Consider the following 15,445-nt stretch of genomic DNA (forward strand, 5'->3'; position numbering starts at 1 on the left):
ATTCCAACTTTATCTTCCTCAAAAGGAGTCAGCTATATAATGTACGTTTTCTCGCTTCTTCATGTGTATGTCTGTGGCCACGACCAGTTTAATTTCTTTCCACCGTGTTTTGCACATATTCATCCTGCCATGCGAATGGCATTTCTTGCTCTGAGTTAGATCTATTTCTTTCCTCTGTAGCCAGCTCTAGTTTATTTTCCATTATGTACCTTTTAACATAAATGACTGTGCCAAAAGGGCAAGTGACTCAAACATTATTTTTCTTCAGTTGTAATGAAGACTTCTAGATGCTGAAGGGGGACTCCGTTTCAGATTTCCCGATTATGTGACTGAGACTTGAAAACTCTTGTTCCTCTGAGTTCACCAACTAATAGCAAAAGGGATCACACAAAGTTGGCATAGATAACCTCCTAGAGACTGTTTTTTCTTGTTTTCAGAATTTTATTAAGCTCTGTTATGTGATACACACTTTTATATATAATGTAGGAGACATCCACTTGGGATGAAAATCAAAGAAACTCAGGTCTCCTTGGAAGTCAGTAGCTTAACCCAAGTATTAAGTGCCTTTTTGAACTCTGAAAACTGTCATCTCTTTTACCTACATCAAGAACAATGAACTGAAAGAAACTGTTTGTTGTTTATAAAGAAGTACAGTGAAATTTAAGTGTCCAAAAAATCTGACCATTTGCTAACATGTTTCATGGTTAGTGGTGTAGTCTAGGAGAAGTGGAGGGAACTGCAGTCCACCACGGTTTGCCCCTAGCAAGGATCCAAGGACCCTCGGATACTGCCCTCTCTCCTGCTTGGGCCTGAAGATGGCTGGTGGGTGTTATTTTCCTTAGCCTAAATCCTGAGAATGAACAGGCAGCATTAGAGAGGCAAAAGGAAGCGACCAGCTTGTCAGGGAATTATGAAGTGGCCTACCGGGCAGGCATTTGAAACCACATCGGCAACTTCAGGGAAGTCTAGGTGCCTATGTTTAGGTTTTAGGAAAATACAAACAAAAAGCAGTGTGGCCAGATAAAGTACATCTGTTCAGTTGCCGCTTTAAGTGTGGCAGTGTACACTTCACATACGGTCCCTTGGTCTGCTCGGCAGAGGCTGGACTGGATGTCAGGGCTGGGGCGGTGGCTCCTCTTCCTTGTCTCTGCCAGAATCTCAACATTTCCCTGTTATTTGTTCAGAAAAGAAGGCCATGGTTTGGTAGGAAAGAACAGTTTGGCAACCACAACTGGTCATTAAGAACTATTTATGTGTATAAAGAGGTTGTAAGTATTGATTGAGATGCAGTTAATTCTATTTTATAGAATTGCAAAGTGTTATTAAAAACTTAGGTTTTGGACAAGTCACTGTGTTAATGCCAGACCTTGTATTCTGCAAGTGGGGCAGGAGTTGTGGAGCTTCTTTTAGTTGGAGACTCTGCTGAGCTGGCAGGCACTTCTCAGGGTCTGAGTAGTAATAGGTTGTATTCTGCAACACATGTTCTAAAAATGATCTCACTTCCATGACTCTTAAGACCTAGATAAAACCCATAATTCTCTAAGTGGAACATGTGGTTTAATGACTGTTGGGAGGATGGATAAAATTGGGACTTTCATTTTTATCCATTCTGGAAACCTCCCCTCCTCAAAACAACTGTGTGTCTTGGGGTCTCAGTGGGCCATGCATAAGCCTTTGAAAGTTTAACAGTATCTAAGTTTAAACACTTTTGGTTGCAAGTATTGGAGAACAATTCAAGTTAGCTTAAAACAAAAAGAAACCTATTTTAAAAGTTACAAATATGTCTCATGCTGCTCAAGAAGCCAGGCCTCAGGAATATGCTAGAACCAGGACCTGAAGCTGCACCAGGAACCCAGTGTCTGCCCTTCTCTCTCATCCTTTCTCTAGACTACTTTATTTCTCTGCCCCTCAGAAGTATATCCATCCCACAACTCAAAAATTTACGTTAAAATTCCAAACACAAACACACCCAAATCCTAACTCCAAAATACCGAGAGACTGAGGGAAACAGATTCCTTTGGGTACTTTAAGCAGGAAGTGATTAATAGAGGGGACCAGGTGCTCATGAAAATTCTGGATGAACTGAAGAAGTAGGTTCTAGGCTGTGTCTGCACGTCTGGGTCACTCACCAGAGGAGGTTCTAGCTTTGAGGCTCCTCTGAAGAGCTTTCCAATTGAGAAGCCCTTGCAGTTGTTTATCAACATCTGGGCAGCTGGAGAATGGATATGAATTCTGCTGCAGAAATGCCAAAAAGGGAAGGGATGCTGGGCTCCAATTTGCTTCTGCTTCCAAGTCACAAGCAGGTCCAAACAAGTGGAACTTAATTCACAAAGAGAACCTAACTGCAAGGGAGTCGAAGCAATGTAGGGTTTTTATTTGCTTTCCCACCTCTCCAATTAGAACAAAAGTTCTAGAATGAAGGAGAGCCAATTCGTAGTATCTACCATAGATTATGTATCTGCCCATGGCTGACTCAGCTGTGGCCAGGGAGGCAGGGACACACGGTACACATGGATGCCTGGGGCTCACCCTTTGGGTGAGAAGGATGGCTTATGAGCTGGGCAGATAATCCAAATGGAATTCATTACCCACTTGAGATCCTTTCACAAATATTTATGGAAGCCCAACCACGTGCTATGTTTAGCAACTCGTACTTCTGAGTTCAGAAGCTGGGGGTGGGGGATGGTGAGCAACAGTTTTCACATTTATTGTTTCATAAATTTGAGGGTTTTTTTGTATTGCTACGGAAACATTTTTATCATCTCAATGTTTTGCCTTAAAATAAGCTTATGATTCAGTTATCTTCTCCCCACCCCCACAGCTGCCCACATTGGTGTTGGAATAAGTGGACAAGAAGGCATGCAAGCTGTCATGTCAAGTGACTATTCCTTTGCACAGTTCAGATACTTGCAGAGACTGCTGTTGGTGCACGGCAGGTGGTCTTACATAAGGATGTGCAAGTTCCTACGATACTTCTTTTATAAAAACTTTTCATTTACTTTGGTTCATTTCTGGTACTCCTTCTTCAACGGGTACTCTGCACAGGTAATATACCATCATCATTATTATTAAATGAGTAGAGCTCTTCTCTTACATGAATAAAACTACGTCTGAAATTTTCTTCCCCCTCCATATTTGCAGTTTTGGTGCTCTCTCTTAACAGCTGAGGTACAGATTAAGTTTATGAATCTTCTAAAATGTTTCTGGTGCTTTAAACCTATTTTATTTTGCCTTTAAAAAGGCAGGATTTGTTCCTGGTCTGTTGACTTTTGTTTATGTGTCTTTGCCTTCACCATAGATTTTTTTTTTTCCCAAGTCACCTTGCCATTAAGAATAGTGATAACAAATTGTTCAACTTTGAAAAAATTGTTCAAATTTAAGTATAAAATTACATTGGGGCTGAAGGGATTATATAAATTGGGGATGATCATAGATCTAACATCACGTCTCCACTGTTGGTTTTTAAGTTTTAACATTTTGCTGAAATGGGAGTGGGGGCATATCTACAATGTTAAATTGTTGATATGGCAGAAACACACCATTAGCAAAAAACCTAAGTCAGTGCCTGTGGTTGTCCAAACTTCTTTGATGCTATGCTACAGACAACTGGCATGAGAGGAGGCCAGGTGTAGAAACTGGAGGGGTTTTGAGCAAGGTTGGGGCCTTCTTCCTGTTTCTGTGCAGGATGGTGTATCACTGTTGGTGCTGAGTAAGCCCATTTCCTCTATCCCCCACTGAGGACTGGGGTGTGCACAGCCTTGCTTATCCTTTTCAGAAGCATCTTTCTTATATTCAAATTCTGGTTTATAAAATGTTTAAATGGAAATGCTGGACTGGCAAGAGAAAAGTATATTTGAACGGTACTTACGTGCTTTTGAACCAGTTGTATGTAATCTAATTCATTAATAAAAGGGATATTAAAAGACGGTGAACACTGATTTGTTTTCCAGCATTCTTCAAATAGACCAGACTCCTTTTCCAAAAACTTTTCAGAGTCTATTTCCCCACTTATTTTACGGGGAAGATAATTGCCTGTGGAAAGCCCTTTGATTCTGTCCATTCCATCAAAACAAACTCGTGCCTGCTACTGGCATAGCTGGCGGGGGGAGGGGTGTTTACTTTCCCTGGGGACACCCCTGCTCTGAGGGCAGATGCGCACGTATTAACTAGGTGGGCAACATTTCTTCGTCGGTGAAACAGACTCTGTCATCTCCTCACAGACCGCGTACGAAGACTGGTTCATCACCCTCTACAATGTGATCTACACCAGCCTGCCCGTCCTCCTCATGGGGCTGCTCGACCAGGTAGGAGCCTGGCGCTGACAGGGTCGCTTCTGGACAGACTGAGTGACTGTTTCAAAGCAAATATTCCAATGCATTCTTTTGGTTTTCACTTCTTTCTGAGTAAACCCTATTATATTTCTGCTGTCAGGCAATCAGAGCAACTGCTATGCTTGTTTTATAGTAAGAAAAGAGGATTTCTGTGCCTGGGTTGAATTCATTGACAAAAGAGTTTATTACCCTCATTTCGGACACTAAGATTTTCTTGTTAGATACCTAACAGTATGTCTCTACAATAACAACTTACACATCTTTAAAGTAAATTATTTTAATACCTCCCCAAACTTACAGGTTTAATTTCCAAATTAGTCCGCATTCTATCTAGTAGCAACTTTTACAGAAACTGCTTTCAAAAATAAAAAGAATAATTTGGAATTAACTCATCGATGTGTATGTGAAAACGCTTTCCCAAAGTATTAGAAAAAATGTATTCTCAGAAAGTAAAAATCGGCTTCCTACACTTCTTTGAACATTACTGATCTGCTTTCTTAGCTTAGTAGCAAAATAGTAATACTTTACCTAGTCTCAGAATTAAATATCAAATGATGGTGGACTACAGTAACGAGGTTGCTCTCTGCACAATGAAATTATTCAGGATTTATCATCTTTTTTAGTTTTTGCCTTCCTAGAACTTAACAAGTTGCAACTCCTTTCGAGATGGAGGTTGTGACGTATCTCTTGAGTTCTTTGATCCTGATGGACAGCACTCAACTGTAATTGTGTTTTCCCCTTAAGGATGTGAGCGACAAACTGAGCCTCCGCTTCCCCGGGTTATACATGGTGGGACAAAGAGACCTACTATTCAACTACAGGAGATTCTTCGTAAGCTTGTTGCACGGGGTTTTAACATCTTTGGTCCTCTTCTTCATACCTCTTGGAGCTTATCTGCAAACTGTGGGACAGGATGGAGAGGCGCCCTCAGACTACCAATCTTTTGCTGTCACAATTGCCTCTGCTCTTGTAATAACAGTCAATTTCCAGGTATGTGGCTTTAGTCAACTGTTTTCAGTACCTGTTGGTACTGTATGCATTTCTGTATGTAGACCAGCGTGCACATCCGCCTGGCTCCCATTCTTCCTCCAACTGAGGCTCTGCTGCTTTGCAAATATGAATGGATGCTATTCTCATCCCTTATACCAAACATATTTCCTATTTCTTGCCTGAGCCAAAGATAGCTTCTGATTGTTCAGTATTCAAGCCATACCATGCTTAAATTGCTGAATTCTATTTTCAGAATCCTTAGATCCTTTATTTCTTGCTAACTCCCCAAAATGAGTGCTCTGTTTTTCTCTGGTTTCCCAACAGATTGGCTTGGATACTTCTTATTGGACTTTTGTGAATGCTTTTTCAATTTTTGGAAGCATTGCAATTTATTTTGGCATCATGTTTGACCTTCATAGTGCCGGAATACATGTTCTCTTTCCATCTGCATTTCAATTTACAGGTTGGTGTTTTCTAAATTCCAAAAATAAATAAATAGAAAAATGTCATTAATTTAGATTCTGACATAACTTCAGGGTAAGTAAAAACATAAACTGTAAATTACTGCTAGTGAAAATTAATGTCCTGACTAGAATTGGGGGTGGTGGGTTGGAAGGGTGGTAACGTGATGGGAGGAAAGCAAATTAAAATAACTAAGCTATAATTGTGCTTTTTTTCTTCCATAAAACCTAGTATTAGTAGGTTATTGGGAAACTGGGAATACATGTATTGCTGGTAGCACTATAGTTTAATCTTTCTAAAGCACTACCTAGAAATATGTAATGAATTTTTGTGTACATTTTGATCCAGTATTTCCACATGGGGAAAATACCCTAAGATGAAACACACCAAATTTTGGAAAGATAATCTGTACAAAGACTGTATCACTACAACATTTCTAATTGTCTTTTAAAAATTGGAAATAACCCTCCCTAAGACCTAAGAATATCAAATTAGCTAAACAAACTGAATCCCAGATGATGGAATTCTAGAACTTAAAAGTGGACTGCATCATTGGAAATACATATACAGAGCAATAAGTAAACTTATGGAAAACAAAACAGTTTACAGCTATATAAAATATATGACAAATTGACAAATGCTAGAATGAAATGATAAATATCAAAATATTATAAATAGCGTGAATTAGAATTTATGAACATCTTATTATGGATAGAGTAGTTTGGATTCACAGTGGAAAAAAATTCCCCATAAACTCATTTCCCTGTAAAAGATTAGGTTTTTCTTTGTTTTAATGATCAGTTGTTGGGTTATAAAAGTTGCTGTGGTAACCCTTTTCTTATTGGTTTTCTTATTGGGATTGAGCTCATTTTTTTTATGACTGTGTTCTTGCTTACTGACTCTGTGTTTTAAAATTTTAGTACCCACTTACTTAGAATATTCCCATAGGGAATGTGTTTTAAACCCATACACATTTATGCTATTATTTTTATAAACTCACAGTGTAAGTACAGAAAATATTGTGAGAAATTTGGTTCTAGTTTTAAAATTGAGTAGTATATGGTCACCTGGTTGTATTACAGAATTGAATTGTTACTTCCTCTGACATAAAAACTAGTAGCCTAATTCAGTGGTAAAAGCCTAGCTCTAGTCAGATGGACATGGGTTTTAATTCAGGAGTTGCCATAGCTAGTTCTGTTACCTTGGGCAAATTTTTTTACTCTCCACAAACTCAGTTTCTTCATGTGATAGAGGGCAATACTCCTCTCAGAAATGATTAAGTGGCATGACCTAAAACACCCAGCATAAGGCTTATCCCACAAATGGCAGTGCCCATTGTTAATACATGGCGTTTCAAACCAAAACTATAAATTGGAAGTGCTTTTTTAAGTTCCTGAAAAAATCCAAAAGTATAAATTGCCTACTTTTCCATTTTTAATTAATGCAATGTCAACAAATGTACTTTCCTTTTTCGCTATTTATATGTTCACTTATGTACATTTGCCTTGTTCCAAAGAATATACGTGCCGAATTCTGCTTTGCTTAGTCTGGTTTTAAAATGTTCATTCCTTGAGCAGTGCTGGGATGTTCTCGGGAGGGCAATCTGGTTGTAAAAGCTCACCACAGAGAATCCACTTGTGGACTGTGGAATATTAGCTATGCCCCCCTTGGGATGAAAACCATTGTGATTCATTCTCTGTGCTTCTTCCAGGCACAGCTTCAAATGCTCTGAGACAGCCATATATTTGGTTGACCATCATCCTGACTGTTGCTGTGTGCTTGCTGCCTGTTGTTGCCACACGATTCTTGTCAATGACCATTTGGCCATCAGAAAGTGATAAGGTATAGAAAAAGAAAGTCTTCTCCTAACTCTGAGTGCCTCTCACAGAAATCAAAGCATTTCTCCAAAGCAGCTTTCCTGCAAAATTCTAAGCTCTTGGGAAGTTTGGTCTGAAAATTTTTTAGGACTACTCTTTTTTTTATTACAAAAATTACCAAATATCAAAAGGAAAATAGTATAATGAACCCCCATATATCTATCCTCTCAATTTAGCAATTATACTGTTAATATTTTGCCCTGCATACAGGTTGGGGTTTTTCTTCATTTAAAGGAAAATGAAAAGTCTTGTAGCAGGATCCTTTGAGCTACAAGTAACAGGGAGATATGGCTCAAAATGGTTCAATGATGATGTATCACCTCCACTCACATCATAATTAGGTTTCAGGCTCAGCTGATGGGCAACTTAATGTTATCAAAAAAGAACTGGGGTTTTTTTCCATCTCCCCCCCTCTGCTGAAAGATGGCTACAGGAGTTCCCGGCATTGCGTCCTGACATGTCAATATCCAGGGGAAGATTAAAGACTGATTATGCTGTTGCTTTCCCTTAGGAGCCTGGCAACTTTTTTTTGTTTTGCCTGGGAACTTTTTATGGAAGGGCCCAGCACACTTTTCTCAGGCCTCATTAGCCAGAATTAGATCACATGCCCATTCCTGGACTAGTAGAGGGTAAGTCAAGTCGATCAGTCCTACCCCTGAGGGTGGCGTCCACATGGAGGAATGTGGCTGTAAGCAGGAGAATGGTACCTGAGTAAACTCCATTTCCATCAGAAAGGAGGAGAGAACAGCTGCTAGGTAGGTAGCCTTCACTATCCTCCAGCTTTCCCTCCTCCACTGACAAGGGTGTGCAGTAGCAACCCAGAAGGAGGCTAACAGTCTTTTCTAAACCTGTACCTTTATGAAATGGAAAGAGCACTAGTTTAGGAGTGGGAATCCTGGCACCCCATTTTCTAGCTCTGAGAGCTTAGAAACGTCATGTAACCTGCCTCCCTCCATTTCCTCCACTTTAAAGCGAGTATGGTTATGCCCGCCCCCAAATGAGGCAGGTGTGCAGCCAGTTCTTTTTAACCTTACCCCATCTCTCCTGCTTTCGTAGATTCAGAAGCACCGAAAGCGGTTAAAAGCCGAAGAGCAGTGGAAGCGGCGGCAGAATGTGTTCCGCCGGGGCGTGTCCGCACGGCGCTCGGCCTACGCTTTTTCCCACCAGCGTGGCTATGCCGACCTCATCTCCTCCGGGCGCAGCATCCGCAAGAAGCGCTATCCCCTGGATGCGGTCATCGCCGATGGGACGGCAGAATACAGGCGAACCGTGGAGAGCTGAGGCGTTTGCTTCAGGTGACCTGTAGCAAAACAATCACACAAAGTAAAATGTCTTCTTTTTTTATGAGAGACTCGACTTTTTGGGAAAAAAAAAAAAATTTGTCACGAGGATGTTGAAGGCAATAACCTTTTTAACAAGCTACAATACTTGGGTTGGACTACTGCAATAGCAAAGCCAAGGAGACCTTTTGAAAAGTCGTATTCTTCAACTGTTGATGTTTTGTTTTGATTCAAAGTGAACGTTTTTAACCCCATCTCAATCTAGGACAAGAGAATTAGAAAACGTCTTATTTCAGTTCAAATGGTATTGTACTGTAAAATTACAATTAGATTTTCCTGTCTGGGATCTTCAGCACAAATTTCTCAGACGCTCCTTTTTTCCGGGAGTCCGCCCTACTAACAAAGATCTTTTATTTACAATGGTAGTAACGAAAGATTCATGAATGTTCATCCCCTAGAAGCTAAGTGGTCTGATGACTTTTTCAGAGTTGATAATGGGGCTGCCTGGTTTCATGTTCTCATATTGGTTTACTAATTCAGCTCAATCAACAAAAATTACTTCACGTTTCGTAAGTACAAGGTTTTGATCTGTTTCAGTTTACTACCAGGTTAAAAGAGCACATTACATACGTTTACTCTTACTATTATATATTATTTCAGACACTTCCTGTAGTACCAAGTGCATTTATTTTCTACTGTCATTAAAAAAAGATACTTAAATATTTATGGGCTTTTTAAAAAAAAGCTTTTAAAAACTGAGGGTATCAGTGATAAATTGCAGAATATTTTGCAAAGCTTTCTTTTGAAAAGCAAACTTTTGTGCCTGCCTATATGTAAAGTATTTTATAAGGGATTTGAACAGAGACCTCACTCTTTTCTACTTGTCTTATGTCTTGAGAGAAAAGGCTGTTGGTAGCCATATTTCTAAGACTAACAGTGTATCATTTTAAAACTGAACATAACTTTAGGCAATTATGGAAACTATCCTCAAAGAGGTAAAAGTTATTTATCCAGGGGCTTTTCTCACTCTGTGTGTTTCACACACTAGTTTCCATGTTTCAGTGAAGACAGAGAAGTGTCTTCAATAATTCTGTTCTTTACCATTAGGTTGTGAATGTTCACAATATCTGTTCCTTTGAATTCCTTATGAGGAAATCACAGCATGTATATAGTTCACTGTCTAGATATGAAAAGAATATAGCTCTTTAGTCTACGGAAGTAAATTTCCGGAAGTTTACAACTTTTCTTTATCTTGTAAATTTAAAAATTGTAAGTTTTTTTGTGTAATTCTGTCAGTTTCAGATTTCTCTCCCGTTTTGCAAATTGTGGGAAAGGTCGACAATGCAAATGTGTCAAAGACTTACATGGTTGGGTGCAATATTAACAATTTTAAAATGCAAATTGCTTTGGATAAATTATTTCTATATTCTGTAAATCTGAGATTAATGTATATTTTTGTTTAAAAAATAAATGCTTTAGTAAAATCTTTGGAAGTACAATCTTTTAAAATATTTTTTAAGCTGGGTTTTTTATTTTAGACTGGGGCAGATGATGGAAGAATCTAGGCCTGCCTGGTTTTTAAAGGAACATAGGTGGTAAGAAGTAAGTTACTGGCAGGGTACTAAGTGTTAGGGTCAAAGTGGCTGAGAAAAGGATCAGACTACAGAGGTAGAGGGTATGGATTTATGGTTGGCAAGACCAACTGTATCCCGGGAGGGTGCATCTTAGGATATTAGGGAACAGTTTTTCCAAGTGACCTCAACTCTTTGGAGCCAGAATAAAAGCAAAGGTAAGCCTTGACCAAAAGTAGGGGCTGGGAAGTGAGTGCTGCCTTCATGTGATGTGAATGAAGCTTAGGAAAATTTTAAGACAGCTTCTAAAAGTCTTGTCAGAATCTGCTTCTAAGTTATAGCTGTAATAAAACTTCTGGTGCACGGGACTTCCCTGGTGGTACAGTGGCTAAGAATCTGCCTGCCAATGCAGGGGACACGGGTTCGAGCCCTGGTCCGGGAAGATCCCACATGCCGCAGAGCAACTAAGCCCGTGTGCCACAACTACTGAGCCTGCGCTCTAGAGCCTGCGAGCCACAACTACTGCAGCCCGCACGCCTAGAGCCTGTGCTCCACAACAAAGAGAAGCCACCGCAATGAGAAGCCCACACACTGCAACAAAGAGTAGCCTCCGCTCGCCGCAACTAGACAGAGCCCGCACATGGCAACAAAGACCCAACTCAGCCAAAAAATAAATAAATAAATTTATATATATAAAAAAAAGGCTCATACTCTCAGACCCACCTGCACCAGGGCCCAGCACAGAAGGAGCCAACTGAAATGCACCCAGACTTTATGTAAGAGGCTTTATTGCTTACCTTAGAGTGTTGGTCCGAGGGACAGGGGTCAGATTTAACACACACGCCTGCTGGGGTACCCTCCAAGGACAAAGGCTGGTGGATGCCATCTTTGTCTCACTCCTGCCGGCAGGGCACCATCTTTTTAGTATTTTAATCTGCATTCTTTTTTCCCCCCAGTCAGCACCATCTTTATGCCCTCCCTATGCTGCCATGTAGAGCACCAGTATCTCAAGAGGGCAGCTTTTACATGCATCTGGTATCCTTTTTTTTATGTCTGGTACCCTGGTTTTTGTGACTACAACTCAGGGGACACCCCTGATTGGCTGGCTCTGGCGGCCAGTGGGGCTTATGCTCATGGGTCCAGCAGGACTGTAACCAACAGCAAAAGAGTTCTTAACCGGCTACCATCTCCAGGGCACAGCAAGAGGCAACAGTCCGAGGAGTCTTACTATGAGAGGCCCACTAACTTATCTTCATAACTGTGGCCTGAGATTTCCAAGGAAGCACACATCTAAGTGTCTACTGTAATGCTCTCCAGCAGCCTCAGAGCGTGAGCACTCTCTTTGCGCTTTCACCCTACAGCCATCAGAGCACTACTGTCTCCCAGGGAGGAGCTCATACATGTGTCTGGTCCCAGGTTTTACATCTGGTGCCTCAGTTTTTGTGGCTGCCACCTAGGGGATGCCCCTTAATCACCTGCCTCTGGGAGCCAGCAGGGCTTGTGTTCCTGGATCCCATGGCGTTGTTATAAATGGGGAGACAGTTCTTGGCCTGCTACCACCCCCAGGGCACAGTGAGACAGCAGACTGAAACAAACCCCAGTCATTCTGTGATAAAGGAATATTTGCTTGTCCTGGAGCTTTGGCCTGAGGGGCAGGCTTCTGGTTGGATGTAGGGACCTACTGAGATGCTCTCCTTGGACAAAAGCCAGAGGACACCATTTTTGTGCTCTCCATCTGCCCACCAGTATCTCTCAGAAAGGAGTTTGTACAGTTGTCTGGAGCCCCAATTTTTGTGACTGATACCCAGGGGGACACGTTTAGGGTATCCAGCTTTTGCAGCCAGCAGGGCTTATGCTTGCAGTCCTTCAGTACTGTATATATTTGTATATGCTGCTACCTGAGAGTCTAGCTTCCAATAAGCCTGCTAACTGAGACCCTCCTCTATGGGATACTGACAGGTCTTGCACATGCTCAACAACTGAGAGCCTCTAAAATTAAAATGGGCAGCCTGGACAATCACAAAGGTATGAGAGACAAGCAAGAGCTAGGGCAGGGCTGGATGACAAGGTTCTCCTACATGAGGCCACCCCCTCAAGCTTAAGGAGAGGTGGCTGTTTTACCTCCGCATAGACACCAACACAGAGAGTCAAGGAAAATGAAGAAATAGAGGAGTATGTTCCAAATGAAATAAGATAAAATCTCGGAAAAAGAATTAATGTAATGCAGATAAGTAATTTACCTCATAAAGGGCTCAAAACAAAGATCATAAAGATGCTTACCAAGCTCAGGAAGGGACTGGATGAACACAGTGAACTCTTTGACAAAGAGATAGAAGGTATAAGAAAGTATCAAATAGAAGTCACAGAGCTGGTGGTTGGGGGGTGGGATGAACTGGGAGACTGGGATTGACATACAGACACTACTATATAGAAAACAGATAACTAATGAGAACCTACTGTATAGCACAGGGAACTTTACTCAATGCTCTGTGGTGACCTAAATGGGAAGGAAATCTAAAAAAGAGTGGATATGTGTATGTGTATAACTGATTCACTTTGCTGTACAGAAAGAACTAACACAACATAGTAAATCAACTATACTCCAATTAAAAAAAAAAGTCACAGAGCTGAAGAAACAATGATCAAACTGAAAAGTACACTACTGGGGTTCAACAGTAAACTAGACGAAGCAGAAGAAAGGACAAGTGGGCAATGGACTTCACCTAATCAGAGAAACAAAAAGAAAAATGAAAAAAAGTGAAGATAGCTTAAAGGACTTATGGGACAACATCAAATGGACCAACATTTGCATTAAAGGGGTCACAGAAATAGGAGAGAGGAGAAGACTCATTTGAAGAAACAACAGCTGAAAACTTCCCTAACCTGGGGAAGGAAACAGACACCTAGGTGCAAGAGGAACAGATAGTTTCAAATAAGAACTCAAAGAGACCCACACCAAGACATATTATAATTAAAATGTCAAAAGTTAAAGACAAGGAGAGAATCTTAAAAGCATGAAGAGGAAAACAACTTTTTAGGTACAAAGAATCCCCCCTAAGACTATCATCAGATTTTTGAGCAGAAGTTCTGCAGGCAATATAGGGAGTGGCATGATATATTCAAAGTGATTAAACAAAAAAAACTTTGAACGAAAGAATACTGTATCTGGCAAAGTTGTCATTCAGAACTGAAGAGATAAAGAGTTTTCCAGACAAGCTAAAACTAAAGGAGTTCATCAACACTAGACCAGCCTTACAAGAAATGTTAAAAGGACTTATATAAGCTGAAAGGAAACTGTGCTAATCAGTAACAGGAAAACATGAAAGTCTCACTGGTAAAGGTAAATATATAGTAAAATTCAGAATAATCTAATGTTATAAAGGTGGTACATTAAAATCACTTATAAAGCTAGTATGAAAGTTATGTAAAGGCCAACTAGCCCGAGGCAGGGGAACGCAATCAGACTCACAGGTTGCATCAGACTGAAACTTTCCGGACCACCCAGTTCCAGAAACTGACCTGGAGACATTCTGGACCACCCAGTTCCAGGAACTGACCTGGAGACTTTCCGGACCACCCAGTTCCAGGAACTGACCTGGGGACTTTCCACCCGGCCCAGCCTTCCCGCCTTTTGAGAGGCGGGACTAACGGTCCCAAGACTGATGCAACCAGCACCGGATATTGCCACGATACCTGAAGAGACCACCAAATAAGGAATAACCTGCTCCCTCCCAGATTCACCACACCCCTTTCCCTTCTTCCCCTATAAATTCTGCCCAAACCCTCACCCGGGTGCGACTTCTCTGGCCCCTTTCTCTCGGACCAGTGAACCTCGCCTGGGAGCATTCCCAAATAAAGCTTGTTTAAGCTCTCCTCCGTTTCTTGGTGCTGTTCCTTACAAGTTAAAGGACAAAAGTAGTAAAAAAATGTAACTATAATAATTTGCTAAGGCATACACAAAATAAAAAGATGTAAATTGTGACGTCAAAAACATAAAACAAGAGGAAGTAGAAAATAAAAATATAGAGCTGTAGGATGCATTCAAACTTTTAAGTTGTTAGCACCTTAAAATAAACTGCTATAAATATAAGTTGTTATATGTAAGTCACAGAAAAAAACCCATAGTAGATACACAAAAGACAGAAATAAAGGAATCTAAGCATACCACTACAGGAAAGCATCAAATCAGAAAGGAAGCAAGAGAAGAAAGGAACAGAAGAACAATAAAACAGCCAGGAAACAAGTAACAAGATGGCAATAAGTACATACCTATATATAATTACTTTAAATGTAAAAGAACTAAATTCTCCAATCAAAAGACATAGAGTGGCTGAATGGATTAAAAAAAAAAAAGATCCATCTATGCTGCCTACAAGAGACTCACTTCAGATGTAAAGGCACACAGACTGAAAGTGAAAGGATAGGAAAAATATATTCCATGCAAATGAAAACCGAAACAAGCTGGGGTGGCTATACTTCTATCAGATAATATAGAGTTTAAAACAGTCTGTAATAAGAGATAAAGAAGATCATTACATAGGTACAATGGGGTCAGTCTAACAAGAGGATATAACATTTGTAAATATTTATGAACACAACATAAGAGCACCTAAGTGTATACAGCAAATATCAACAGACCTGACGAGAGAAATAAAAAGCAATACAATAACATTAGGTGACTGTAATACCACAGTTTCACGAATGGATAGATCATCCAGACAGGAAATCAATAAGGAAACACTGGTTTTAAACATGTTAAAGCAAATGGACATAACAGATATATACAGAACATTCCATCCAAAAGTAACAGAATACACATTCTTCTCAAGTGCACATGAAACATTCTCCAGGGTTGATCATTTGTTAGGCCACAAAACAAGTCTTAATAAATTTAAGACTGAAGTCATACCAAGCATCTTTTCTGACCACAATGG

General features: G+C 40.4%; 1 protein-coding gene across 3 annotated transcripts in view; it reads left to right on the forward strand.

Annotated features, from left to right (window-relative positions):
• Window positions 1–10,641, forward strand: part of ATP8B1 (ATPase phospholipid transporting 8B1) — a 113,518-nt gene extending 102,877 nt beyond the window's left edge. For all 3 annotated transcript variants that reach the window (XM_082853604.1, XM_082853606.1, XM_082853605.1), the window contains exons 23-28: window positions 2,822–3,045; window positions 4,221–4,304; window positions 5,076–5,321; window positions 5,646–5,784; window positions 7,495–7,625; window positions 8,717–10,641. In XM_082853604.1, the coding sequence (XP_082709730.1) occupies window positions 2,822–3,045; window positions 4,221–4,304; window positions 5,076–5,321; window positions 5,646–5,784; window positions 7,495–7,625; window positions 8,717–8,941 (1,049 nt within the window). In that variant the 3' untranslated portion in view covers window positions 8,942–10,641. The remainder of the gene's footprint in view (window positions 1–2,821; window positions 3,046–4,220; window positions 4,305–5,075; window positions 5,322–5,645; window positions 5,785–7,494; window positions 7,626–8,716) is intronic.
• The last annotated feature ends 4,804 nt before the right edge of the window (window positions 10,642–15,445 follow it).

The sequence above is a fragment of the Leucopleurus acutus genome (assembly GCF_964270905.1).
Source record: "Leucopleurus acutus genome assembly, chromosome: 13".
Lineage (NCBI taxonomy): Eukaryota > Metazoa > Chordata > Mammalia > Artiodactyla > Delphinidae > Leucopleurus > Leucopleurus acutus.